Consider the following 28,000-nt stretch of genomic DNA (forward strand, 5'->3'; position numbering starts at 1 on the left):
CCGCCCCGCCCCGCCCCACCCCGCCATGGCGCCGGAGGAGAGTGCCGAGGCCGCGGGCTTGCTGCAGAGTTTCGAGAGCCGCTACTTGGCGGCGCGCACGCTGCGCTCTTTCCCCTGGCAGGTGGGAGGTGGGACAGGCGACGGGGGCGGAGGGGCGATCGGGGAGGGGGGTCCGGGCGCCCGCCCCCTTCCCCCCGCCGCGTGGTGTTCTCGGCTCCCTCGCGTGCTCGGTGCCGCGCGTCCGGAGGGGGAGGGGGTCGCGGGCTGGCGGTGAGCGGCGGAGGCACATCTGTGGGCGCTGGGGGGCGGGGGCGGTGTCCAGCCAGCACTCGGCCTTGCGCTCCCTGCTCCCCGGGCCCTAACCGCCCTTGGCTGCCTTTGCAGACTGAGTCCACGAATTCCAGGAATGCAGGGGTGACCTCCCACCTCTCTGTGTCACTCGGGGGTTAGAGCCCGGGACAAATCGTGATCAGTTTCGTTACTTTTTTGTTGTTGTTTAGCCTATTGTCGTTCTGGCCATTGGGTAACAGTTGCTGCTGCCCTTTTTTTTTTTTTTTAAAGATTTTATTTATTTATTCATGAGAGAAACACAGAGAGGGGCAGAGACACAGGCAGAGGGAGAAGCAGGCTCCGTGCAGGGACCCCGAAGTGGGACTCGATCTCAGGACCCCAGCATCCCAGGACCCCCAGGATCATGACCTGAGCCCAAGGAAGCTGCTCAATCCCTGAGCCACCCAGGTGCCCCTGGCTGCTGCTGCCGATTTAACCAGTCAACATCCTCAGGACACCAGGGGGACCGCGTTGCAAGGAGGGCAATGACCAAGTCACAGACACCACAGCCCTCCTCCCTCGCCAGGCCTCCCGTTCTCATCTGTACCATCAAGCATTGGACAGAATCCTTGCAGGGGCACTTTGAGGCTCTTATGCCTGTGATGGAAGAGACAGGGAGGTACAAAACAGGCCAGAAAAGAGATGGAAGAAGTCTCACTTCCCCTGCCCCGGGGACCTGCCCTTCTTGCACAGGCAAATAACTGTGGCAGCCGCTTCCTTCTGCCAATGCAGGGGCTCTCACGATGCTGCCTCTTTCATAATTCATGTACGGTGAGCTCACTGGGATGACTCAGATTGGGCACATATTCCTCCCCTAAGTCTGCCCCATCTTAAGGGGTGGTGGTTAGTCATTTGTGTCTCATTGACCTAACCCATTTAGCATTCTGAGAGGTCTTTCCAGTCAGAAAGGAATATGTTCATTTTTTAACCCAAAATGTAAACCTTCGTAACAGCATCTGTGGGTCCCAATTCGATATCGACTATAATTATTCACATGAAAATGACTGCTTACTCTGTACCAGGCCCATGATAAATGCTTACTTAGACTGGTCCACAACAGCCATGCCAGTGGATACTGTTACTACTATTCACATTTGACAGGAAAGATTGCAGCAATGGGGAGCTCAGGCCTGGGAACCAGCCTGCCTGTTTGGGGTCCTAGCCAAACCCCACACAAGCTGTGTGACCTTGGGCAAGTGACTGCATCTCTCCTATACCTCAGATTTCTTATTAAGTGGGGATATAATGATAGGGCTGGTGTCAGGATTACAGGAGTATGAAGCACCTGAGGCAGTGCCTAGCTTGTCACAAGTGAATGTAAGTGTTAGCTAATATTTTTATTCCATCACCAAATATTTTCTCAATGCCTTCCATGAGCTGGGCACCAAGAATCAGCAGCACACATTACAGATGAGGTCCTGCTTGGATGGAAGGGCCAGAGAATAAACAGGTAAATGAATAAGCAAGAAAACACCAGGAGATGACAGTAGCTGTAAAGCCAATAAAACAGGGAAATGTATCATCAAAGTAGGGGAGTCAGGAAGGCCTTCCCCAAGAGGTGACATTTGAAGTAGAACCTGGACAGGAAGGCCCTGACAGTGAGAATAAACTGCTACAGTTGAGGAATGGCAGAGAGGCCAGGGGTGGTGGCAGATAAGGTCAGAGACAGGGGCAAAGGCCAGGGCTTACAGGCCTTTTAGAGCATAAGTCACTCTGGAGAAATGAAGTGATTTGCCTGATGTCACACACCAGCCAGGACCAGACTGCCTACTTCTACAGACTGACCTCGCTGCTGGGCTGGAGTTCCCTGTCAGGACAGCATAACCTGGCCTGGCCTGTCTGTCCATTATAACTCAGATGTCAAATCTAAGGTGAGCCCATCAGATGTCAATGTCGTGGCTTCTCCTGCAATTCCTGGTTGACCATTTCAGCCACGGAGCTGGTCTGTGACCCAGGCAAGCCCAAGCAGTCAGAGCTAATGCAAACCAAGAGTCTGTCTTATGACATTCTTTCTTTGGCTCATTCAGGTGTAACCCAGGACTTCTCAAGTTCAGGCTTTCAGCCTGCCTGTGGCTTCCACTTCAAATTGGCCCCCTGTCCCTGGGGAGAGATCACTTAGCACTTTGCTAACATGTCCTATTGCACGTTTAATGTTCCTGTGAAAATGCCCTTGAGATTTCTCTCTCTCTCCCCTCCACTCTCTCTCTCTAAATAGAGCCTAGAAGAGAAATTAAGAGACTCATCAGGTCCTGAGCTGCTGTTGATTATTTTGCAGAAGGTAAGAATTAGAATCACTGGGTCGCATCACCAGCTTCCTGACTTGCCCATGAGGACATGACAGAAACGCAGTGGGCGCACTTGTAGCCTTTAAAAAGAAAGACACTGCGTTTGGGTGGCAGCACCTCAGACAGCTCTGGCTCTGTTGTTTTTCTTAGATGAAGACATTAGAATATACAAAATCTGCATGCGAGGAGGGAATCTGGGAGATGTTTTTGAAACCATCCACAATGAAAACCAAGATGACAGCTCTGGGAACATCTTCTAGCATTTGGTAGCTGCTCAAAGGCTTTCTTTACATTTACATTTAAGGAAAACATAAGGAGGCAAGTCTTGCCCACTCGTTTCTCTTCTAAATGTAGATACGTTCTGCCTTTCTGAGGTAGGGTTTGAATTCTAAGGTACATCTGGGCAAGGGTAGAGGTGAGACCACCACTCTGCCTGGCCTTGCCCCACCCTGACCCTGGCCATGCGGATCAAGTGGAGATCACACTGCATCCTGGCTATGAATTATCTTAAGGATCATGAACCCTTCTGAAAACCCAAAGTTATGGACTCTCTGGTTCCCCCTGTCCCCCACCAAGAAAAAAGAGGACCAGAAGAATACATTTTGTGTACAAATTCAAGGGGTTATAGGCACCCCTCCAACCACCAAGCCTGTCCAAGAAGCCTAGGTTAGGAATTCCTTTATCGAGGGTAAACCAAGATGGTCTGATCACCAGGTGGAGAAGATGCAACCATGGCTAGGAGAGGCTTGCAGGGCAATCCAGTCATTCAGGACTGTGAGCTCAGAGATTCTGAGGTCCTTGTGGGGCAGCCCACTCTGAGGCTAAAACCTAACACCAGCCAACTAGAAAGCCCCTGAAGGGTGGTGCAGGTATTTTGTTGCCCTTGGGTAAAATCCTGTCCCTCCACGTGACCTGGCCCCTACTCTCACTGCCTCTGTTCCCCTGCCCTCCTTCCCAAAATGCCAAGCCATGCCTGCCTCAGAGCCTGCACAAACTATCCTCTCTGCCTAGAACTTGCCCCCCTCACGCTCTTTGCTTCTCTAGACATCAGCTGAAGTGCCCCCCCGCCGAGAGCCCCCTTTCCCTCCACCATACCCGAGGCAGAGCCCCCACTTTCCCCCTGTCCCACCATTCATAGTACTCGACCTCATCCTGGCATGTGAGCTCCAGGAGAGCAAGTGCCCAGTCTGTCTGCCCCCACTGTTTGGGCTCTCACCTTTTCCAAGGAGCCGGACAATCCCACAACTGTCCCCACTGAAAACTAGTTCACATTGCCTACCCTGGGAAGAGGTGGCCCATTCCAGCAGCTAGAACAAAATGCCATTGACTGAGTGACTTATAAACAACAGCAATTTATTTTCCACAGTTCTAGAGGCTGGGAAGACCAAGATGAGGGTGCCCCAAGATTTGATGTCTGGTGGGAAACCCACTTCTTGGTTCATAGACAGCTGTGTCCTCTGTGAAGGACCAAGGGAGCTCTCTGGGGTTTCTTAGAAAGGCACTGATCACGTTCATGGAAGCTTCACCTTCACGACCTAATCATTCCCAAAGGCCCTGCCTTCCAACTGTCACATTGGGGGTTAAGCTTCAACATACGAACTGGGGAGACACAAACATTGAGTCTGTAACAGGGTGTTAGCCTGGGTCCACATGCTCCATGTTCTGCCCGGAATGTTCTGTTGGCCTGTGCCACGGTCATGGAGAAATTTCTTTAGGAAAGAAGTTGTATCTTAAGACTTACTGTTTCAGATGCCTGAGGGTCGCCTGAACCCAGAATGCTTGTGTCTGTACACATCTTTTCTGAGGGATCAAGTAATGGGGTTGCCCTGTATTTACTTGAGGCTCATGAGAGACTTACGGCGACATCTCTCCAGCAACCCACATTGTGTCTTTTGCCACAGACCGTGAAGCATCCTCTGTGTGTGAAGCATCCGCCGTCAGTGAAATATGCCCGGTGCTTTCTCTCGGAGCTCATCAGAAAGGTCAGTAATGGGCACTGTCCGTCTGGCAGCCACAGAGCATCTGGGACTTGGCTTGCTCTCCCGAAGTAGACTCTGCCTAGCTTTGCCTGTTGGAGCTTGGATTTGTCCCATGCCCTTTGCCTGCTCTGCAGAGCCCCATATGTCAGGGGTCTCCCTGTGTAACTGTTCCCATCGGGGTTCGACCAGTCAGAGGCGATGGGGAGCAGCAGGAAGAGAGGCCAGGGCATCTCTCTGTGCTTCAAGAGGTCTCCAGCGGCAGCTGCATTTCCTCCATGGTCCCACCCCCCAAGCCAGCCAGCCTGCAGGGTCTTGACTGGTTCCTGCTTCTACCAATCTCTGGATTGCCACACTGCCCTCTATTGGAGGTTTTAGGGCTCGCAGTATCTTCATAACCAGTTCCCTTTACCGTCTTCTCCTTAATGAGCTACCTGATGTGGGCTCTTTTCCTGACTGACACAGCTTGTATTTTTTTTTTATATTTTATTTAAATTCAATTTGCCAACATATAGCATAACACCTAGAGCTCATCCCATCAAATACAGCTTGTATTTTAAGAATGAGCCCAAGCTCGCTGCATTTCACATTAGACTGGACCTCAGAGGTGAATCCTTAGTGGTCAGCATCAGACCTGCTGTGTTCGGCCACTGAATGCATGGGCCATGTCTCACTCAGGCTTAGCACGTGAAACAATCCTGGTTTCTCCCCACCTGGTTCTCACCAACATGTGCATCTACTCAGGGCCTGCATGTACCCCCCCCCAGAACCACCAGGAGAAGCATGGCCCCCCCTGCTGCTGACCCTCTAAGATGCATGACAGAGGTTTGCCCATTGATGAAGCCAACCACAACATGTAGAGTGCCCATCCCTGTGGCTTTTTCCTGAGCTCACTTAAAAGCACCAGTAGCCTGATCCATCCACAATGTCATGATTAAAGGGCAGAGCCCTCTGTCACCGTCACAGGGCAGCTCATGCAATCCTGTTTCTGCTGCCCTAGAGTACACCTCACCCTCACCCTCTCTATGCCCGAGATACTGTCCAGCTCCACTACCAAATGAATTTTTTATATGCAAGGTGGCTTATATTAAGTCAATCCATACCAAATCTCCCATCCAAATTTGGTAAAAACCCTCCAGCCATTTTTACAAGTAAGGGTAAAAGCAAACACATGGAACCTTTGTTTGATTCATGAGGGTCAACTTAAACCTCTTGGCTGAAGTTCTTGCTCTGCCCACCCCCAGCACGAGGCTGTCCACACGGAGCCTTTGGACGAACTGTACGAAGCATTGGCAGAGGTCCTGATGCCCAAGGAGCCAACCCAGTGCCACCGGAGCTATCTGTTGGTAGGAGACGAGCACCCTCCCCGCATAATCCAGACATCCACCCCTGCACACAGAGCTGAAACTCAGACTCCTGACCTGTCAGCTCTGAGGTATTAGAGGAGGTCAGTTAAACCAAGCATTTCAACACATAACAGTGCCTATTTTATGGGGTGGTTGGGGGTTAAGTCAGGTAATGCACATAATCGCATAGCAGGTACTCAATCCTCAGTAAATACTTGATGGATGGTTGTTACAGGACAGCAGTCTCTCTGTGCTGCCCGTGGCCACCATCCTCACTGGCCTGGCAAATGCCTCGGCCCTTGGACTGATCTTCTAGCTTCTGGGTCTTCTAGCTTCTGAAACCCATTCTGCACACAACAGTTAGAGGGATCTTGGGTTTTGTTTGTTTTTTACCTTTTTTTTTTCTTTTTTTAAGATTTTATTTATTTATTCATGAGAGACACAGAGAGAGAGAGGCAGAGACACAGGCAAAGGGAGAAGCAGGCTTCCCATGGGGAGCCCGATGCAGGACTCGATCCCAGGACCCCAGGATCATGACCTGAGCAGAAGGCAGACACTCAACCACTGAGCCACCCAGGCATCCCTGTTTTTTTTGTTTTTGTTTTTGTTTTTTTTACCTTTTATTATAAAATAAAACACAGATACAGGAAACCACACAAAATAAATGTGCACAGCTTACTGAATTGTTGCAAGATGGCCACCGTGGTAACCACTTCTCCAGTCAGGGGCAGAACTTTGGCAGCCAGCCTGCAAGCCCTCCATCCTCACAAAAGTAACCACCAGGGCCTTTGAAGTAGTCACTCTGTGGTTTTCTCCTGCCCCATGTACCTCGGGACTCCAGCGTTTAGGTCTCGTGTAAGGTCCCCTCCAGCTATTTCTTCCCTGGCAGTGCCTTTGTTGAACAGGCCTGGAGAGCTTTCCACAGGCTGGACTTGGTTACCTGTGCATGGTGCTATTCAGCTGGGTCTTCCATCCTCTGTTCCCCACTAACTGGGGGGCTGGATTCGGGAGCCCAATCAGACTCACATCTGCCTGATTCCTTTGGCAAAAATACAACACGAGGCTCTAGGAGGCATATCATCTCTGTTATGGGAGCAGTTACAGATGCTCAAAGCTTATATTCTTTATCCATTGGAGGACACAAAAGGGTGGTATTCTAATTCTATTGCTTTGTTTCCATTCATTGACTAGAGAGATTTTATGAGATGCCCCCCTTTATCCACTGTTTGGTTACCCACTGATAGAGCCCATAGATGAAAGGCAGGATACAGACTTGATTCTTTGTCAACACGGTGAGTTGGTTTTCCACCATACCCAGAAGGGATACAATCCATTGCTGCAGATTGTGTCCTTATAGAAGCTCAAAATGCACGCCTTTCTCTCCCCTTAAATTTCTTGAATATATTCCTCCATCTTCCTAAGCATGGAGTGTTGCTGTGGGAAAGCCTGGTAATAACCTATTATCCTTTCCTATTTGTGCCCTATGCCCTTTACTCTTTTTTTTTTTAATTTTTTTTTTAATTTTTATTTTTATTTATGATAGTCACAGAGAGAGAGAGAGGGGCGCAGAGACACAGGCAGAGGGAGAAGCAGGCTCCATGCACTGGGAGCCCGACGTGGGATTCGATCCCGGGTCTCCAGGATCGCGCCCTGGGCCAAAGGCAGGCGCCAAACCGCTGCGCCACCCAGGGATCCCTATGCCCTTTACTCTTAAATGGCCAGAGGACTTTTTAAAGTCCAGAATTTTAGTAGAATGTATCTCGAGATTGATTGTTCTTGGTCAGTGATCTCGGATGCACTGTGTACTCCTTCAATGTTTATTTCAAATCGTTTTTTTTTTTTTTTTTTCAGAAACGTTTTCTTGAATTCCTTTTTTTTTTAAAGATTTATTTATTTCTTATTTATTTGAGAGAGAGAGAGAAAGCATGAGCAGGGGGAGAGGGAGAGGGAGCAGCAGACTCCCCACTGAGCAGGGAGCCTGATGTGGGGCTCGATCCCAGGACCCTGTGATCATGACCTGAGCTAAAGGCAGACACTCAACTGAGTGAGCCACCCAGGTGCCCCTATTAGGGGCTGAATTGTGCCCTCCCGCTAAACTCACATGTTGAAGTCCTAACCCCCAGAACCTCAGGACTGGGACCTTATTTGAAGGTAGGGTCTTTACAGAGAGAATCAAGTTAAAATGAGGTCATTAGGTGGGCCCTAACCAATAGGACCGGTGCCCTTGTAAGAAGAGATTAGGACACAGACAGGCCCAGAGGGAGGATGATGTGAAGATGCAAGAAGACAGCCATCGGCAAGCTGAGGAGAGAGGCTTGGGAGCACATCCTTTTCTCATAGCCCTCAGAAGGAACCAACCCTGTCAATACCTCAATTTTGGACTTCTGGCCTCCTAAGCCGTGAGATGATAAATTACTGTTGTTTAAGACACCCATTTTTAGGTACTTTCACGGAAAATGAAAGCAAAAAACAAATACTAAAAACTGTAATTCAAGGGGTACCTAGGTGGCTCACTCAGTTGAGTGTCTGCCTTCAGCTCAGGTTATGATCATAGGGTCCTGGGATCAAGCCCCACATCAGGCTCCCTGCTCAGTGGGGAGCCCGCTTCTCCCTCTGCCTATGTCTCTGTCTCTCTCTGTGTGTCTTTCATGAATAAATAAAATCTTAAAAAAAAAAAAAAATCAGTGCCTGGGTGTCTCAGCGGTTAAAGCATCTGCCTTCGGCTCAGGACGTGATCCTGGAGTCCTGGGATGGAGTCCCACATTGGGCTCCCCGCATAGAGCCTGCTTCTCCCTCTGCCTGTGTCTCTGCCCCTCTCTCTCTTTCTGTGTCTCTCATGAATAAATAAATTAAATATTTTTTAAAAAATCAATCCCTAACAATCTCTTTCTTAATTTCTTTTTTTTTTAATATTTTTTTTCAATTTTTATTTATGATAGTCACAGAGAGAGAGAGAGAGAGGCAGAGACACAGGCCGAGGGAGAAGCAGGCTCCATGCACCGGGAGCCCGATGTGGGATTCGATCCCGGGTCTCCAGGATCGCGCCCTGGGCCAAAGGCAGGCGCCAAACCGCTGCGCCACCCAGGGATCCCTTAATTTCTTTTTGATGTTTAAAGTTTCACTCCTAGGATGCCTGTGTGGCTCAGTGGTTGAGCGTCTGCCTTCAGCTCAGGGCATGATCCTGAGATCCCAGGATCGAGTCCCACATTGGGCTCCCTGCATGGAGCCTGCTTCTCTCTCTGCCCATGTCTCAGCTTCTCTCTCTCTCTCTGTATCTCTCATGAATAAATAAATAAAATCTTTAAAAAATTTTTTTAAATTTCTCTTTTACCTCATTTTTCTAATGGGCTTATCTGGTTTTTATGTTTTGTTTTCATTCTCATGTTCTCCTCATGTAGCTCGACATCTGAAATGTTTTCATGTTCTCGTCACACATTTCTGAGTGTTTCTGGTTGCCATTAGGCCTCACCCTGGGTCGCTCACACCCCAGACGACTGGAGCAGTAAGTTCTTTCCTCCATGGGCCGTGGTTCACAGCAGGCACCTGCATTTCTAGTGAACACTTGGCTGCTGGGGTTCTGTCCTCAGACTTGTGCACCCCACTGCACAGATGCGTGGAACACACAAGTCTTGAGTTTATTGGTGATTTGCCCCCCACTTGTTAATATTTTGGGTTCACCTAGTTTTGCTGAATGTTGTCCATATCTCGCTACTCTGTCTATTTGTATGTGGGGATTCAGGAAGATTCAAAACTATACTCCCAGAACCCCCAGAGGGCTCTCCTTCATTTAAGAGATAAATCAGAGCAGGTCACTCAACCACCCAGAACCTGTCAGTGGCTTCCCTTCATACTCAGACCCATACTATTGTCTCATGTGGCCTGCCAGGCCCTGCATGCCCTGCCCCAGCCTCCCTCTCTCGTCTCGTTCCTCCTGCCTTCCCTATGCTCCACACCTCTGGCATTCTTTGCCTTCCTTGAACTCACCAACTGAAATGCTGCCTCAGGGCCTTTGCACCTGCTCTGCGTGGAATGCTCTCCTAAAATCTCACATGCCTCACTTCTTTATACTCACATCCCAGGTCACCTGACACCTCCTCAAAGAGGCTGTCTCTGACCAAACTAGCTGAAATAGACTCCCAGTCTCTATTATCATGTAGTCCTTTTTATTTTCTTCATAGCACTGAAAAACTGAGAAATTACTTCGTTTATTATGGTTTTATCCCCTGTTGGCATGTAAGCTCCCTAAGAACAGGGAATGACTTGGTCTTGTCACATCTGAATCCCCAGCACCCTGGGAGATGGCTCAGGAAAAATGTGTGGATGAATGAATGAACAAATGACTGCTCAGTACTCCAGAGACCTGAGTCTCCAATAAGAGTTTTGTAAACTCAGAGATAGCAGGAAACCACCCCTGAGTGTGTATTGGAGGTGCCACACTCAGAAGCCCCGCTTTGGAGAACACATTTCAGGACTGCATGTTCCATGAACCACTTGCCAGCAAACCACCTGCTATGAGGGTGATGGGAAAGTTCAAGGGCCAAGCCCCAAATGCCGGGTTGAATTGAGGAAGGCCCCACACACTGAGATTTTTCACATATAGCTCATGATGCCTTTTTCTTGTTGTTAGTAATTATAGACTCACAGAAATTGCAAGAACAGTATAGAAACGTGCCCTCTGTCCAGATTCCCCCACTGGAAATGTGGGACCTAACTCGCTCAGCATCACAACCAGGACACTGGCGTAGACACCATGCCTGTGTAGGTGTACCTCATTTGTCACACGAGCGGGTCCTTGTCGGTACCACCACAATCATGATTCTGACCTACTCTGTCACCCAAAAACCTCCCTCAGGCCTCGCCTGGCCCCGGCCCCCACCATCCCCACCTGGCAGCCCCTGATCTGTTCTCCCTCTCCTCAGTTCCATTATTTTGAGGTTAGATGATGGAATCCTACAATGTGTGGCTTTCTTCATGTAGCGTTAACACCCTCGAGACCCACCTGGGCTGGCGCGCACAGTGATAACCTGTTCCTGTTCGAGGCTGTGTAGTACTCTGTGGCCAGATGTTCCACAGTCTTTTCTAGCCATCCCTCCACCTGTTGTGATTTCTTTTTAAAATCAGCTTCTTGTCTCCTGGTAGCTGAATTTATTCTCTCTCTGTGTCTCCGCTCAGCCTTCTGGAGACTCGGTCACGCTCTCTGAGAGCACAGCCATCATTTCCCACGGCACCACCGGCCTGGTCACATGGGACGCTGCGCTGTACCTCGCAGAATGGGCCATACAGAACCCAGCCGCATTTGCTCACAGGTGACCTCAGGGTGCGCTCCAGGGCAGGGAGGTGGGGTTTCCCCAGCACGGTCTCAAGCACAGGCCCCCTTCTCCCACGCAGGACTGTCTTAGAGCTCGGCAGTGGAGCTGGCCTCACGGGCCTGGCCATTTGCAAGACATGCTGTCCCAGCGCCTACGTCTTCAGCGACTATCACAGCTGTGTCCTTGAGCAACTCCGAGGAAACGTCCTTCTCAATGGCCTCTCATTGGAGCCAGATGCCACTGCCCCTGCACAGCACCCAGGACACAACACCTACGACTCAGAGAGCCCCAAGGTGACAGTGGCCCAGCTGGACTGGGACGTCGTGACAGCCCCTCAGCTCGCTGCCTTCCAGCCAGATGTAATCATAGCAGCAGGTACTGCCCCCCACCCGGGGCAACTAGAACAGCTCTACCCAGCTCTCAGCTCTGGGAATGTGCATGCTGCCAGGGCAAAGGAGTGATGAGACTTCTAGAAGGGCCATTGTGGGCCTCCAGGGTGACATCAAACCACAGGGCATGCCTCTCAGATGCCCTAAAGCCACAGCCCTCCCATTTGACACAGTGGCCACTTGTACTCTTGTTAAAATGGTTCCGTCAGATAAATGAACACAACTTTTCTCTGCAAAGCCTGAAATGGAGAGAACAGGCCCCAGGCACCAAACCAGTCTGACCTATTAGCCAAGCTGCAGCTGAGTAGAGGGATTTTTATGTCCCTCTCTAGAACCTGAGTGAAATGCCCGGAGCAACCCCATGAAGCACGGGAGCTGAACGCCAGCCCCACCTCCACCACCACCCAGACTTCAGATGTGGGGCAGAAATGGCCATGGCAGGCCTGTATTCTCAGGGCTGTGAGGGATAGCGTGGTTCTCCCAGGACCATGTCTGATTCCTATGCATGTCACAGACACCCAGCCCTGGGCCAGGCCTAGGGTCAGACCACGGTAGTGTCGAGTCGGTAGTGTCGAGTCGGAATGAGCTCTGCGTGCCCCAACCCCTGGAGCACTTGCTCCTGTGTCCGCACACAGCTCTGTTGTCACCACAGGTCTGCACATCTGACCCAAGGGCTCTCCCTGCCCATCTCTGTCCTTGGTCCTTGCCCCCATATCTTTCAGAGATGAGCCCCACAGGGAGGAGACCACCCACTTCAGGTATAAGGACAGGGTCCTGGAGGCAAGGGGTGTACAACCAACAGGCCCCTTGTCCCCCATGAAGCACACACAGTCCCCTATCTGGCTGACTGTGCTGTGCCTCCGGTCCTGGACGGCAACCAAGACCCACAGGCCTACAGTGGCCAGGACAGAGCCTGAGCAGCACCATCCCACGTCAGCATGCCCACAGGGAGCGAGTTTGCCCCACCTCCACGCAGCGAACCAAGCAGCAGGCTGCTGGAAACAAGTGTGAGAAGGTTGGGGTTTGCTTCATTAAGTGTCTTTTGTTTTTAAGATTTTATTTATTTGAGGAGAGAGCACAGGAGAGAGCGCCAAGAGCAGGGAGAGAAAGCAGCAGACTCCCTGCTGAGCAGGGAGCCCGACTTGGGATCCCAGGATGCTGCAATCACAACCCCAGCCAAAGGCAGATACTTAACCAACTGAGCCACCCAGACGCCCCTTTGTTAAGCATCTTCTAAATAGACCATAGGCAAAGAATTGATTTATCTTATTCTTAAAGATTTTATTTGAGAAAGAGTAAACAAGAGAGAAGGCAGAGGCAAGGGCAGAGAGAGAAGCAGGCTCCCCTGCTGAGCAGGGAGCCTGACTAGGACTTGATCCCAGATCCCAGGATCATGACCCAAGCTCGAGGAAGACACTTAACTGACAGAGCCACTCAGGCACTCCAGAATTAATCTTTTTTTTTTTTTTTTGGAGGAACACCAGTGGATCCTGGATATTTCCCATTTGTTGCAGGATCTTTCGGCCGCTTTTTTTTTTTTTTTTCTCTCTCTCCTGTTTCCCTTTTTAACTATGTCATCTTCTTTGGGTCCAATAGCATGAATCTAATAAAACTGCTGTTTCTAGGCCCCAGGCCTGCTGCTGAGGTCAGCACAACCAGGCCCCCTCTTTCTTGGATCCTGAATCCTACAGTGAGCCCCTTTCAGTAACCTGAGGTTTTCATTGCAGATGTGCTGTATTGCCCAGAAACCGTCCTCTCCCTGGTCAGAGTCCTGCAGAGGCTCTCTGCTTGCCTGAAGGGCCAGCAGGCTCCGGATGCCTACGTTGCCTTCACTGTCCGCAACCCGCAGACCTGCCAGCTGTTCACTAGCGAGCTGGGTGAGCCCTGGGCCCTGGGAGGGGCTGCTGTCTCTGAGAAGCCACCTGGGCCCCACACAGGACTCCAGTGACACAGAAATCAGCAAAGCAAAGGAATGGGGCCCTGGAAACAAACCAAAAAGCCCCAGAACACATGGCATGCTGGGTATGGACCCAGCCGCCCCCTCCCCGGGGTGGTCAGTAGAGGAAACAGGGCTGGGAAGCTGTGCTCTGAAGGTGAAGAGGCAGTTCATGCAGCAGTCCTACTGTGTGTTTAGAGCAAGTTTCAAGGCCTTCAGGCCTGCTTCCTGGTCTGTAGAATGGGGAGGATGGTGGATGCCACTGGGTGTCAGGGTAGAGTTCTGGCTACAGTGGTGAGGTGCAGACTCTGGAACAGATCCCACCACCTCCTCTGGTAAAGCCGTGCCCCCACTCCCCTCCCTGTCTTCATCTTTATAGTGGAAACATCCACTGGGAGGTGACACAGGGACCAGCATGCAGGGAGCACTCAGGAACATGGTAGCTGCTATCACTATATTAAGCACCCAGTAAATGGAAGAGTAGGGTGGACTCTGAAGGAGGGGGGCCTCTGCCTTTTACACCCTGAACAGGCACTGCTGCAGCCATGTCAGCCCCTCAAGCACCAGGGAGGGGTGTGCTGTCATCCTCCAGTCTCACCCATGGAAACCTTGGGGTTCAGGGGGGCTAAGTGACTTCCTAAGCCTGAGTGGAGCCAGGCAGCCGACTCCCAGCCTCCACTCTCCTACCCCACAACCACCGGCCACTGCCCTGCAATCTCCACCACGTGCCAGGCCCAGCCAGGGCTTTCCACGTGCAACCTGGGGGCAGTGGACCATGTTTACCCCAACCCATCCACCCAAGCAGAGCCCCACTGACAGCCACCTCTGCTGGCAGACGCCCACATGTGCCCATGTCCCACAGACGTAGCTTTGAAAAAGAATGAATTCCTCCTTCAGATACTATGTGAAAGGTATCTGTGATTTGGTTTCAGTGAGGAAAGCAAAGTACAAAACACCATATATATAAAGTCCATTTGTATTTTTTTTAAGAGAGGGAAAGAGGAAGAATCTTTTTTTCTTTTTCCAGAGAGAGAATCTTAAGTAGGCTCCATGCCCAGTAGGGAGCCCAACCTGGGGCTCACACTCACAACCTGGAAACACGACCTGAGCTGAAATCAAGAGAGGGACGCTTAGCCAACTGAGCCACACTCAGGCACCCCAAGCCCATTTGTATTTTTAAAACTAATCATCTTCATGTTAATTTGCATAGAGGGAGAATATGAAAAAATATACACCAATTAACAGTTGTTATACTTGATGGCAGGATCATAGACACACATACACACGTGTAATTTTTTTTAAGTAAGCTCTAGGTCCAATGTAGGACTTGAACTCATGAGCCCAAGATCAAGAGTTGCATATTCCACCAATTGAGGCAGCCAGGCACTCCAACACTTCTATACTTTTAGGTCTAATATTTGATTTTTCTAATTGTTTTCATTCACAAAATAACGGATGACAAAATGATCCTTGCCAAGGGCTCTTCAGACATCTGTGCTTATGAAGAGGATGTAAGCTCTTCTGATGTATGTCCAGCCTTTGCCAAGAGGCACTAGACTAAGTGGTCAGGAAACCCAGACAGGTCTGCGACCTTCCGGAGACAGGCATGGCCCCGAAGGCAGGGGCAGCAAAGCTGGCTGCTGTGGGCCATTTAAAAACTCCGTTCTTGGGCCCATCCCTGAAGGCTGATTCTAGGTGTCCAGATGGGGCCTAGAAGTCTGTGGTTTGTATATATGCCTACGTCTGTCCTGCAGCCCACGATATATAGGGTGGTGGTGTGTCCCCAAACCCCACCATCCTGTGACACATATGTTATTATTTCCAGGCCAGGCTGGGATCCCCTGGGAAGCAGTGCCTCATCACGACCAGAAGCTGTTTCCCTATGAAGAACACTCAGACATGGCAATTTTGAAACTAATGCTGTAGGTTTACAAATGTTTTTAAAGATTAACATGAAAATTTAATCACCATCCTGTAAAGAATTTTTATGTGGGAAAGCTGATAAAATTTTCACTGGACCTGAATGCTTGAAGAATGTTAAATTCAGAATCAGGAACTGCAAACTGTGTTCTAATAAAATATAAACTATTCAAGTAGATACCCCTTTCTGTCACTAGTTCTGGTTCTTACGTAAATCCCTATAAATCAAAAATGAAAATTTTGACTCTGAAATAAGCATTTCATTTGTGCCAATAAAAACATATCAAGTATGTTTCCCCACCCCTGAGCCTGTACCCACATCCCTGTTGAAGCCAAGCCCGTTGTACACGTGGCATGTCTTACTGCTGTTACAACCCAGCAGGCTGCAGTGACTGTCCTCAAGGCAGGAATTAAAACATTAGAACACAATGGGGCAGACACTGGGAAAGGCAGACACCATAAAACAAAAGCAGGTCAAAGAGATGAAAATACTACATAGAGCAGCGGGGCGAGGGGCGGGGGGAGGGGGGGGGTGGCGCGGCTCAGTGGTTTAGCCCGCCTTCAGCCCAGGGCATGATCCTGGAGACCTAGGATCAAGTCTCACGTCGGGCTCCCTGCATGGAGCCTGCTTTTCCCTCTGCCCGTGTCTCTGCCTCTCTCTATGTATCTCATAAATAAATAAATATAATCTTAAAAAAAAAAAAAAAAGAAAAGAAAATACTACACGCAAACAACAGGAAATGTAGTAGGAAGAAAGAAATACTCAGATGAGAAGAGTCTCATATTTCAGGGCCTCCTAGGGAGGAAACCAGGCTGAACCAGTTTCCTGGCCACAAACTCCAGGTCATTAAAAAATGTCATTCCACAGCCATCATCCCAGCTGCTGTCCACCGGGAGGCGCTGCTCTAAAGCGTTTCCCCAGGGCTAAGAGGAACCGGGCCACACTCAACTCTGTTTTTGGGCCAAGGGGTCATGTGTCCATAACCAAAGGCAGCACCGTCTGCTTCCAGCTCTCATCCCATCGAAGCTGCTCTGACTCCCGGAGGTTCTTCCGGAATTGGTTTAGTTTGCCAGCAGGATCAGGAAACTTTGAGAAAAGCATCTAGGATAAGAACGAAGACCAGAACTTACCTCATCACTGCTTCCCACCCCCTCCCAGGTCAAGAGCTGTCCCTCCTTCCCAGCAGCCTAGACTCCTGTCCCATTCCAAACACAGGCAGCCAGGCCAGTGATCCTACTAAAACCCTCAAACCCTCTGTCACTGCACTTCCAGAACCACTACCAGTGTCCTGGACCCCCAGCAGGCCTCCCACTCTGGCCCTGCTTCCACAGCAAGTGTGGTTATTATAAGTGTGATCAAACACGGCTCTACCCTAATATCCTGGACCCAGCAAGCCCCTTCCTCACGGGGCTGGGACAGGCCTCTCGCCCCAGCCATGCTCCATCCCCTACTCTGCTCCTCCTTGACAGTGGGGCCATCCACACACCGTGCCCCCGGCCTCTGCTGTGCTCCCTCTACCAAGAACTCCCACCTCAGCTGCTGCCCACCACTGTCCAGCCCACATGCTGGAACAAGGCAGTCTGTGTTCTTTCCAGCTTTGCTAAACTTCATCAGGTGTTTGGAAGCTAGGCCCGTGGGCCAAATTTGGCCCCCACCTGTCTTTGCAAGTACAGTTTTATTGGAGCACAGTCACATCCCTTCATTCAGACTGTGGCTGCTTTCACGTTACAGCACAATGGAGTACTTCTGACAGAGACTATGGCAAAGCCTAAAACATTTTCTATCTGGTCCTTTCCAGAAAGTTTGCTGTCTGTCCCTGGTCTCAGTTGCCAAGACTGATGATGCCCCCTCCCTGCACCAAGCCCACAGAGACCCAGCCCAAGACCACCACTGCCCATCTCGGCTTCCACCCAGACCCAGCACAGGCCTGCCTGGCCGCAGGAGCGAAGAATCAGGGGGTGTAGCTCAGTACCCTGGCGTGGGGCAGACGTGACTACCTGCAGCTGCCCTGCCAGCTCCTCAGCATCCTCAAAGACCAGGCCGTTTTCCTCGTGTTTCACAAGCTCCTGCAAGCTGCAGAGAGAACCACAGACTTGAGAACTGCCTTGAAAAGCCCTGTGGTGCCAGCTGTACTCCCACTCCACCCCTCCCACAGTGTAAGCCTGGGGTCAGGAACAGTCCATCTGCTCTCAGTGAGTCTGTTCTGAGATTTGCCATCTGAATAGAAAAAAGGCCTGGAGGAGCAGATACACATTAAAGATCCAAACTGATTCCGAGAAGGAGGCACAGTAAGCACACACTGACCTTCCCTGCTGCGCACTCTCTTCCGGGAGAACGTGCTCAGTTGCACAGCAGAGAAACAAGGGAGAAGGCAACCCCACTGGAGGTAGACCTGACACATTACGAGTGACTTTTCCAGGTCACCAGGGAGTGAATCCCACATGCCCAGAGCTCAGGGTCTAACACCCTGTATTTTCCATTCAGAGGCTGGCTACTGAGCCAGTGGTGGGGCTACTGTTTCTAGAACCTATCCTAACACCCCCCTCTCCAAACACTCATCTTTGCCAGGAAGAGTGGAAACAGAGAATTACACTCATTTAACTGATACTAATTCAACTACATGAGCCCAGATAAAAGGGAGAGAGAGAGAAATAAAACCATGTCAACCATGTGGCAATTCCAGCCACCACTCTGTCCGTGAACACAGGCTCCTGAGTAGAATATTTAACACATATTTTTTTTCTTCAGCATCAGCTCTAACTGGAAACTCACCCACAGAAACCCCAAGAGCCCTACTCCCAAGGCCCACCTGGCAATGTAGGATTTTCCAGGAGGGCTCCTTGAGCAGTTCTGACCTCGCTGCCCACCTCCCACCCCTACCCACAGCTGATTTGAGAACCTAACTCGGGGAAGATTCGGTTTCTGCTCCTACCTTCGGAATTTCACAGCGCACACGGGCAGACAGCACCCGAACATATCCACCACCTTCATGGGTAGGTCCAGGCCGCTAGAGGACTTGTGTAGGCACACACCCAGGTCCGCAGACCCTGCGCGGTGGGGGCAAGAGGGCGCAGTCAGAGTGCAGGCCATGCACCCCTTGAACATAAATCCTAAAAGGACTGTGGAGCGACACCTCAGGGGAGGAGGACAGAAAGCAGATAATAATGCCCCCCAACCCCACATACAACTGGCTGGAGGTGGCCAAGCAACCTGATGAAGGCGATGTACACAGCAGTGCTGCCCAACTGCCACTCCCAGCCACTCCACCTTGTTTGGAAACCACCTGCCTATCATGGATAGTTTTATTCAAACAGCCTCCCTTTGTCTACTTAACCATAACGCATCTTAAAAAAACTTGTAGGGGGATCCCTGGGTGGCGCAGCGGTTTGGCGCCTGCCTTTGGCCCAGGGCGTGATCCTGGAGACCCGGGATCGAATCCCACATCGGGCTCCCGGTGCATGGAGCCTGCTTCTCCCTCTGCCTGTGTCTCTGCCTCTCTCTCTCTCTCTGTATCTGTCATAAATAAATAAAATATTAAAAAAAAAAAAAAAAAACTTGTAGGAACAGCTGGGTGGCTCAGCAGTTTGGCGCCTGCCTTCGGCCCACGGCGTAATCCTGGAGACCTGGAATCGAGTCCCACATCAGGCTCCCTCCATGGAGCCTGCTCCTCCCTGTGCCTGTGTCTCTGCATCTCTCTCTCTCATGAATAAATAAATAAAATCTTTAGGGAAAAAAAGAACTTGTAACAATTATGGCTTCATGGGTTCAGAGTTTCTGCTTGGGGTGATGAAAATGTTTTGGAAATAGTGGTGATGACTGTACAACACTGTGCGTGTAATACTGAGTTGGATGTATACTTAAAAATGGAAAAATAGTTCAAATAGCAAAATCTTACTGCATGTGTTTTACCACAATAATTAGGGGAAAAAAACCCATAGCAGACCCAACAGAAAACCAGCTGTCACTGTGAAAATAAAGCCAAACAACTTTGCGTCACTAGATACTAGCTGGAAACTCCTGCCAACTAAAGGCTTTCCCCTCGTGACTGCTCACTGACTGCTGCTGCTGAGGCCTTAGAGACATGTCCGCACTAGGCCAGCGCGCCCCTCCTGGAGAAAGGAAGACACAGGAAGCCAGTGAGGGGCCTGGGGGAGTCAATGCTGGCTAACGCATGATTTCCACACCTCCCAAGCCACTGCCCTCCCAGATCTAGGGAACGGGGAACCCAAACCCAAGCCCAGGTCCAGCCCTTCTGCTCGGATGGAAGAGCAGGACTGAATGGAAGGCTCAAAGCTGAGATGACAGAACCCTGGGGAAGACGTCTGGGGCCCCACAGGCAGGAGGAGCCAGCACACCAGGAAGCAGCCAAGAGCTCCTCGGGCAGTTCCTGGCAGGTGGCATCTCCTGGCCCCATGTAGCCCTGAGGAGGGCCCAATCCAGCCTGAGGCCTGTGTGTGTATGGTCCTTAAGCTAAGAATGGCTTTTAATTTTTCAAGGATTGTAAAATCAAAGAATATGCAATAGAAGCAGATAAAACATTTACTATCTGACCCTTTTTCAGAAAAACTCTCCCTGTCCTGCCCTAGTATATTCCCTTTTAAACCCCAGCCATCTCCCTGTAGGTCTCCTGTCAGATGCCGTTACCTAGAAGCAGGGGGTAGTCCTCGGCCTCCAGCCACGGAGTACAGACCTGGATGTGCTGGAAACGCTTCTGGCTGATGAGGCTGCAGTAATACTCCTTCAGAGGCCCTTTGCCTTGCAGAGAAAATCTGAGTCACTGCACTGGGCCCCCTGGCTCCACCCCAAGGCCTCAGACCTCAGAACCCCTGCATGGGTATGAGCAGAAGGCCCATGCTCTGCAGCTGTGATCAGGTCCCCCTCTGGCCCCTTGCAGACCCCTCAGGGTAATACACCCTGACCACTGAGGCCATGGCCCTTCCTCTCAAGCAACCTGCATCCAGCAAACCTCAGGCTGGGAAGGTGATCAGAATAAACTCTGGCCAGGCACTGGATACAACTTCTCACCCAGACTGGCCTGTGTCTTGCCTGATGCCCCCAGGTGGCACGGTGTGTACAGTAGGCTTTTAGCTGCCACTGGGAGCTCCAGGGCCAGGAGGGGGAAGTATGCAAGGTGGGGCAGCTAGCCCTGGACTCTGCTCTAACCACAGCTCTCTGCTTCTCTCTCTCCCCACTGGGCTACTCTGGAAGCAATGTTATGTTGAACACTTTGGTTTAAAGTAGACTCTTTCATTAAAAAAAAAAAAAAAAAGGGATCCCTGGGTGGCGCAGCTGTTTGGCGCCTGCCTTTGGCCCAGGGCGCGATCCTGGAGACCCGGGATCGAATCCCACATCGGGCTCCCAGTGCATGGAGCCTGCTTCTCCCTCTGCCTGTGTCTCTGCCTCTCTCTCTCTCTCTCTCTGACTATCATAAATAAATAAAAATTAAAAAAAAATTTAAAAAAAAAAAAAAGCAGGGCTGGGGAGGATCCCTGGGTGGCTCAGCGATTGAGCGCCTGCCTTCAGCCCAGGGCGTGATCCTAGAGTCCCAGAATCAGGTCCCACATCGGGCCCCCTGCATGGAGCCTGCTTCTCCCTCTGCCTGTCTCTGCCCCTCTCTCTCTCTGTCTCTCTGTCTCTGTCTCTCATGAATAAATAAATAAAATCTTTTAAAAAAGTAAATAAATATAAAAAATAAAAACAACCAGATGCCTGGAAACCAATGCAGAAATAAAGCTCAGTATCTCTCTTTTTTTTTTAATTTGTATTTATTTATGATAGTCACACAGAGAGAGAGAGAGAGAGAGAGGCAGAGACACAGGCAGAGAGAGAAGCATGCTCCATGCACCAGAAGCCCGACGTGGGATTCGATCCCGGGTCTCCAGGATTGCGCCCTGGGCCAAAGGCAGGCACCAAACCGCTGCGCCACCCAGGGATCCCAAGCTCAGTATCTCTGAGGCTATGCTATCCAAGATTCAACTAGAAGCCACACTCTGCCGTCAGGCCCCTCTGAGCTTCCGTTTCCTCTGTCGAGCTAGTGTAGAAAACCCTACATCAGAGAGCTGTGGTCAGGATTGACAAGACAACTAACATCACATGCCTGGCATGGGTAAGACACACAATAAAGGCAGATGCCTTTTACCATTTACCATTTAATATGGGAATTTGGAAGGTCCCTAGCGATACCTGTTATCACACAGACCAGAGAAGGAAGGCTCTCTCCATCTAGGATCAGCTGTTCAAACTCTGTGTTTAAAAAATAAAATGATAACCAGGATTATCTAATCAGGTGAGTGGGGGTTGGGGGACAGAATGGTAGGGGGAGCCTCTCCCAACGACAGGATCACTCCCAGAGGTAGCATTTCAGATCTAGGACCTGGTCACTCAGTGACCCAAATGGGGACTCGGAGCCACCATCTCCACCACCCGTGTCCTTAGGTTGACCCACTCAGTGGCCCTAGGGGCAAGAACATGCTGCAGAGGACACCACGCAAGGCAAGGTGAGCACTGCACAGCTCAATAGCCCCTGACAAGCCCAGCTCCTGATCACACCCACACACCTACTTTCTAATGCTGCCAGCAAGATGGAGAAGTCTTCATCCTCTGTAAGAAAAGAGACCTAAGTGTCATGGGCTGGTTTCTAGATGCCTCCTCTCCCAATACAATACCCTCCCCTTCTTCATCGAGGCCCCAGTATCCTCAAATACAGGGGTGCAGGCCTGGCAGGGGCAAGGGTAATACCGGCTCAGCCAGGTGCTCATATAAGCCCCAAGTGCCCAGAAGGGTCCTGAGACCTGTCCAGCTGGTGCTGCTGATCAACAGGGCCGGCCGCCCACGAAGATGCGTCACCACCCCACTCTGAGCATCCCGCTCTGTGAAGGCCGACCTCTCTGTTGCCAGATCCAGGGGTTCTAAGCTGAAGGAACAGAAACAGGCCATGAGATGCCTCAGCGCAAGCCCTCAGGCCCCAGGATGCCCATCTCCTTCCAGAGTGAGGCCCGCAGGCTCCCAAAGGTCAGGATGTGGCCATGTCAGAACCACCATTCAATCTCTTGCAAAACTCAGTTCTGCTGTTGCTGTACAAAAGCAGCCATGGACAATGCATGAATGGATGAATGTGCTGCAGTGCAATAAAACATTATTTACCAAAACAGGTGGCAGGCCTGTGGTCACAGTTTGCCAACCCCTGGATTAGGGGATTCCCAAGTCTGCAGCCAGAAAATGAGAGAGGCCACAATCCCAGTAAGGAGCCAGGGGAGAGACTGAAAAGCAGTGAGGAGATGGGGGAGAGGCAGCAAACACAGGAGTAGGCACATAAAGACAAGACAGGAGACCTACCGGGCCTTAAATGCAGGATAGGTGCAGCCCAGCTTCATAAACAGTTGGTGTTGCAGATCCAAGGGTGTTTCTTTAAAGAAAGATGCTGGCTTGTCATAGACGGTCACGGCTCTGCAATGAGATCATCAAGGGGTCTAGAGAGAGCCAGAGAAAAGCCTAAGGAATACAAGATTCAGGGGGATTCCAAAAAATAAGGGCATTCAGAGGATCCACGTCTCAGACAAGGAGAAAGTAAGAAGCTTTAGAATTACTCGAGGAAGCACAGAGACAGGTTCTAAGACCAAAACTGCATAGGCTGTCTGGCCTCCTCCTCCCTCGGCTTCCCAAAACCAGCAACCACCTCCCAGACCCCTGGGCATTTCTGGACACCTCACCAACATGACACAGCAGGCACTGAAGCTGGGACCAATCACGCTGCCCACCCACCCCTAGCCCACCCGCCGCCTCCCCAGGCCTCTACTTGATGCTCCAGTTCTCTGCCAGGTCTTCCCGCATCGAGTTCGTCACACACAAGTTCAGGTGGGACAGGCGCCCACAGAGTTTCTCATACCTGAAAAGACATATCACCGCTTGGCCCAGAGCCTTGGGACCCACCACTACTGCCACCACCTCCACCGACTTGACACCTATGATACAGGAAAGCACAGAGCTGGGGTCTCCCCAGTCGGATTGCTGGTGAGGCACCTTCCCAGAGTTTGCACTGAGATCCATCTGTGCTATTTCATTCATAGCTTTCTTTAAGTCATGTTGCCTTTCAGGTTTTTTTTAATTCATGAGAGACAGAGAGAGAGGGAGAGAGGGAGAGAGAGAGGGGCAGAGACACAGGCAGAGGGAGAAGCAGGCTCCACATAGGAACCTGACGTGGGACTCGATCCTGGAGCCCCAGGATCAGGCCCTGGGCTGAAGGCGGCGCTAAACCGCTGAGCCACCCAGGCTGCCTGCCTTTCAGCTTAAATACAGTTAGAAACCTTCTCTCTACGGAAGGGAAAATCCAGATTCTCTTGCCACCAAAGGAAGAAATATAATAAAGGTCTCATCATTAAATCTCAGTCACACTGTGGTCTTGCTGCAAAGGCCGTGGGGCTAAGGCTTTTAGGTTATCAAGGGATGGTTTAAAAAATGTTAGAGAGGTGTTAGCAATAGATTAGCTCCTAAAGGAGACTTGAGCCCTGATCCCAGTGCAGAAGTGAAAGAGAACCAGGAAGGGGAAGAAGCGCTCAAGGCTGTTGAATGCCGCTGGTGTACCACAGCTTGTTCCTCACTCAGGATGCAGAGAGGCCTGAGAGCTGGATAGCCTGGGACTGAATTCTGGTCCTCACGCTGGTTAGCTGTGTGGCAAGCAGCAAAATGGCACTTGATCTCAGTCTCCTGGCTTGTAAAAGGAGAGTGACCACAGGACATCCTCACCAGGGCAGCGTAGACTGAATGGGATAAAAGGCTTGGTCTCACATGCAGCAAGTACTCAGCGATTGCTTGCTGCTGCTGCCATAGCTATTACAACCCTCAGTGAATGACCCATCAGGGAAAGGAGGCAGATGCTGCCCACTCAGGCTCAGAACATGACTCTTCATGTTCCACATCCAACCTGCTCGCAGCAGGCCCGTCTTCCCTTTCCCTGTCTCACTGGCTGCAGCAGACTGTGGCCTTTGTCTCCATCCCCCAACAGCAGCCCTGAGTTTTATTTGGGGATCTGGCTCGGGTGCACCTGGGACCCCAAGCCTGACAATGGAGCATTTCCCTTAAGCCTGAAACATCAGGGTGCTGCAGCCCCCCTACCTCAGTCAGATGTCAAAGCCTGACAGATGAGCATCAGCCAATCAGAGAGGCTTCCTTTCTCCACTGAGCCTGTCAGGGTGGGGATGAGCCCAGGGGAGCCCCCAACACATGAGAAACACCTCCAGTAGGGAATGCAGAGAGAGAAATGAGAGTGGGTCTTGACACCTTTTTGAGCTCAAAGTCAGCCATGTCTCTCAACTCTGTAGTTTCCGGGACAAAGAAACATCTTCCTTGGCTTAGGCCTGTTTCTATCACTTTTGTAACCAGAGTCAGCCTAATTCCGCAGCCTTGTCCTTACCCACACAGAGCACATGGGGGACCAGCCTTACCAGGTCTCTGCACTTGCCCTTCTTCCTACCCAGTTCAGGGAAGGTGTCTGCACCCTCTTCCCAGACACTCACCACTTGGCCAGGAGGACAAGACAGTGGCTGGGGCCATGCACCAGACCCATAATGGTGTACCCATAGTTGTGCCAGTCGATGATGAGCTTGCTCCCACAGAGGAAGCCCACAAACCAGCAGACAGCAATGGCAGGCAGGCCTGGGGGGTTCTGGGAAAGAGACACTTGAATGAAGAGAAGGAAACCCAGACCATGGTCAACAATAAACTGAGTGAAAACAGTTAAAACATAAGCAACAAAGGATTAATTATCTTTACAAAACTCTTGGAAATGGGATCCCTGGGTGGCGCAGCGGTTTGGCGCCTGCCTTTGGCCCAGGGTGCGATCCTGGAGACCCGGGATTGAGTCCCACGTCGGGTTCCCAGTGCATGGAGCCTGCTTCTCCCTCTGCCTGTGTCTCTGCCTCTCTCTCTGTGTGTGTGTGACTATCATCAATAAATAAAAATTAAAAAAAAAAACCTCTTGGAAATTAATAAGCAGGGAAAAGATCCTCTTCCTCACAAAAAAAGGTATAAAAATTCATAAAGGAAATAAAGTTGACCAAACTGAAAAGTCCAAGACCATCAAAAACCAGGGAGATAAAAAGATGGCTAAAGAGGTAATTTTTGTACCTATTAGAATGTGCACACTATCAGTTCACCTATCAGAGTGTGAACGCTAAAACAGCTAACAAGGGGCACCTGGGTGGCTCAGTGATTGAGCGTCTGCCTTTGGCTCAGGTTGTGATCCCAGGGTCCTGGGATCGAGTCCTGCATCAGGCTTCCTGCACAGAGCCTGTTTCTCCCTCTGCCTGTGTCTCTGCCTCTCTCTGTCTCTCATGAATAAATAAAATCTTAAAAAAAAAAAAAAAAGAATAAATATGTAATGAGCAGTGTAAGACTCTATGACATAGAAGAAATAAGTACCATAAATACATTGAACACGTACCATAAGCTCCTACTCTTTTATAAATCTACATGCACATACAAATATGCAATTTATTCATCAATTTACATATTTTTTAAAGACTTTACTTATTCATGAGAGACATACAGAGAAATTCAGAGACACAGGCAGGAGCAGAAGCAAGCTCCCCACTGGGAGTCCAATGTGAGACCCAATCCTTGGACTGATCCCTGGACCAGGGATCATGCTCTGAGCTGAAGGCCGCTGCTCAACCGCCGAGCCACCCAGGCATCCCATCCAATTTGCATATTTTAAAAGGCTGGGAAGTAAAGGACACTTAACAGTGGTTTTCATAGAACACCACAAAGCTGATATTTACCTGGAGAAAGATGTAGGCTGCTGGTTCCCTGCATATCAACTTCCACAGCAAGTGCACGGACTGAAATACAACTTTGAGTCCATACTGGAAAATGTAGGGCCCAACTACAAGTCAAAAAAACAGCTATTACTTCCAAAAAAAAAAAAGCTATTACTTCCAAAAGAATTCTTGGCAATGTGCAGATCCTCCCACACCTGCCCAAGACACACATATACACACACACACACACACACACACAGACTGGATACTGGAAGTTCACTGCATCCTACCTGGAAGTTTCTGAAGTTCTGTCAAACTCACAATCTGAATTCTGCTGTTCTGCAAGAGCTCCTCATAGGGTCTGGAGTCTGAAAAGAATATCACCTTTTAATTTGGTGGGCAGGGCAATTTAAAGTCAGATGATGATGATGAGGGCAATTTATTTTTTATTTTTAAAGATTTTGTTTATTCATCAGACACACACACACAGAGAGAGAGAGAGGCAGAGAGAGAAGCAGGCTCCATGCAGCAAGCCTGACGTGGGATTCGATCCAGGTCTCCAGGATCAGGCCCTGGGCTGAAGACTGTGCGAAACCGCTGAGCCACCCGGGCTGCCCCTGATGAGGGCAATTTAAAGTCAGATGATGATGATGATGATGAACCGCTGAGCCACCTGGGCTGCCCCTGATGAGGGCAATTTAAAGTCAGATGATGATGATGATGATGATGATAAATAAATAAGTAAATAAATAAAGTCAGATGATTCCCCCACCTCAGGTTGAATAGTGAAGAATGTTTTGGAAAATAAGGCTTTTTTCTCTGTTCCTCCATAGCCAGAACAGAGCACGAGGACACTTCGTGTCCAGATTCTCCCCGCAGAGCAAGGGCCTGAGTCTTCCCCACCTTCATCTACTTACACAGCAGGCACTCCAAATTCCAAATAATCTAGACCCCCGGGACGGTGGGAATGTCCTGCCACAGGCAGACCCCTGGGAAGCCCACGCCAGCCTCTGACAGACGCTGCAAACCCGGGCCAAAGGAGAGCGGTGCTACTCCCCCCTTTCCCCTGATACACGCGTGGGGTACCCTCTAAAGACGTCATCCCGGAGGAAGATGAAGGAGCAGACACCCTGAAAGTAAAAGCCGGAGGTGCAGCACAGGTGGAACCTCTCTGGCCTGCAGACCTCCGCCCTGAGGGTGTGCAATGGAGAGGACGCGGCCTGGCCCTGGGGTCACACACGCCCGGGTTCCACTCACTGGGAGGAGCAAGTGAGACTGTGCAAGGAGCCCAGCGGACTTCAGCTCAGCCCCGACACGGGGCAGGCGCTCCCTCACGCTGGCAGCGCCCAGAGACCCCTCCAGCAGAGGCGGGGCGGGCACCTGGCCGTCTCCGTCGGCCGCTAACCGGGGCGTCGGTTCACAGAGAGCTGCGGGAGGGAGCAAAGGGGCGGACCCCCGCGCCGGTCGAAGCCGCGGAGGGCGCGGCCACCCTCCCGAGGCCCCCGGGCACTCACTGCAGAAGCCCAGAAGGGTCACGGCGAAGCCGCTCTGGACGAACGACAGCGCGTGGTACTGCATGCGGGGGCTGCGGCCCACGTCGCCCAGCACCACGATGAGCACGTGCCTCTTCGCGCGCGCCCCCCGCCAGCGCTTCCAGGAGACCAGCAGCAGCAGCAGCAGCGACGCCGCCACCGCCGGCAGCGCCACGCAGAAGGCCGCCATCTTGGCGCGCCGGCCGCGGTCACGTGAGCGCC

General features: G+C 50.9%; 2 protein-coding genes across 16 annotated transcripts; one reads left to right on the top strand and one right to left on the bottom strand.

Moving 5' to 3' along the window:
- The first annotated feature begins 2 nt into the window (after positions 1-2).
- On the top strand, positions 3-17,496 carry EEF2KMT (eukaryotic elongation factor 2 lysine methyltransferase). Of its 6 annotated transcripts, XM_049110931.1 has the most exons (9): positions 21-121; positions 1,708-1,780; positions 2,546-2,608; positions 4,517-4,597; positions 5,836-5,937; positions 11,110-11,243; positions 11,326-11,621; positions 13,363-13,512; positions 15,397-15,669. In XM_049110931.1, the coding sequence occupies exons 2-9, from the start codon at positions 1,757-1,759 to the stop codon at positions 15,495-15,497; spliced, it is 951 nt and encodes a 316-aa protein (XP_048966888.1). In that variant the 5' UTR covers positions 21-121; positions 1,708-1,756; the 3' UTR covers positions 15,498-15,669. The 6 variants fall into 6 exon arrangements, with proteins under 6 accessions (XP_025272374.3, XP_035573123.2, XP_025272376.3 ...); XM_025416589.3 differs by lacking the exon at positions 1,708-1,780 and having other exon boundaries at positions 3-121; XM_035717230.2 differs by lacking the exons at positions 1,708-1,780; positions 15,397-15,669 and adding an exon at positions 17,291-17,496 and having other exon boundaries at positions 8-121.
- On the bottom strand, positions 14,532-28,000 carry ALG1 (ALG1 chitobiosyldiphosphodolichol beta-mannosyltransferase). Of its 10 annotated transcripts, XM_049110930.1 has the most exons (14): positions 27,761-27,999; positions 26,537-26,614; positions 26,268-26,371; positions 25,005-25,153; positions 23,288-23,377; positions 22,828-22,938; positions 22,284-22,405; positions 22,054-22,092; positions 21,676-21,735; positions 20,137-20,247; positions 18,425-18,539; positions 17,490-17,565; positions 16,442-16,593; positions 14,532-14,680 (listed from the first exon to the last, which is right to left on the bottom strand). In XM_049110930.1, the coding sequence occupies exons 1-13, from the start codon at positions 27,966-27,968 to the stop codon at positions 16,462-16,464; spliced, it is 1,395 nt and encodes a 464-aa protein (XP_048966887.1). In that variant the 5' UTR covers positions 27,969-27,999; the 3' UTR covers positions 14,532-14,680; positions 16,442-16,461. The 10 variants fall into 10 exon arrangements, with proteins under 10 accessions (XP_048966887.1, XP_025272366.1, XP_025272364.3 ...); XM_025416581.3 differs by having other exon boundaries at positions 14,532-16,593; positions 17,465-17,565; positions 27,761-28,000; XM_025416579.3 differs by having other exon boundaries at positions 14,532-16,593.

Source organism: Canis lupus, chromosome 6, assembly GCF_003254725.2.
Source record: "Canis lupus dingo isolate Sandy chromosome 6, ASM325472v2, whole genome shotgun sequence".
Classification (NCBI taxonomy): domain Eukaryota; kingdom Metazoa; phylum Chordata; class Mammalia; order Carnivora; family Canidae; genus Canis; species Canis lupus.

What these genes read in the sequence shown, in the direction of transcription:
- EEF2KMT (XM_025416588.3), top strand. Translation starts at nt 973, where the DNA reads ATGGAAGAAGTCTCACTTCCCCTGCCCCGGGGACCTGCCCTTCTTGCA. An exon ending in TCTTTCATAATTCATGTACG is followed by an intron (nt 1,102 to 2,545) that starts GTGAGCTCACTG and finishes CTCTCTAAATAG; the next exon opens with AGCCTAGAAGAGAAATTAAG. An exon ending in AGATGTAATCATAGCAGCAG is followed by an intron (nt 11,622 to 13,362) that starts GTACTGCCCCCC and finishes TTTTCATTGCAG; the next exon opens with ATGTGCTGTATTGCCCAGAA.
- ALG1 (XM_049110930.1), bottom strand. Translation starts at nt 27,968, where the DNA reads ATGGCGGCCTTCTGCGTGGCGCTGCCGGCGGTGGCGGCGTCGCTGCTG. An exon ending in GACCCTTCTGGGCTTCTGCA is followed by an intron (nt 26,615 to 27,760) that starts GTGAGTGCCCGG and finishes TATTCTTTTCAG; the next exon opens with ACTCCAGACCCTATGAGGAG. An exon ending in TATCCTGCATTTAAGGCCCG is followed by an intron (nt 22,406 to 22,827) that starts GTAGGTCTCCTG and finishes CTGTTCCTTCAG; the next exon opens with CTTAGAACCCCTGGATCTGG.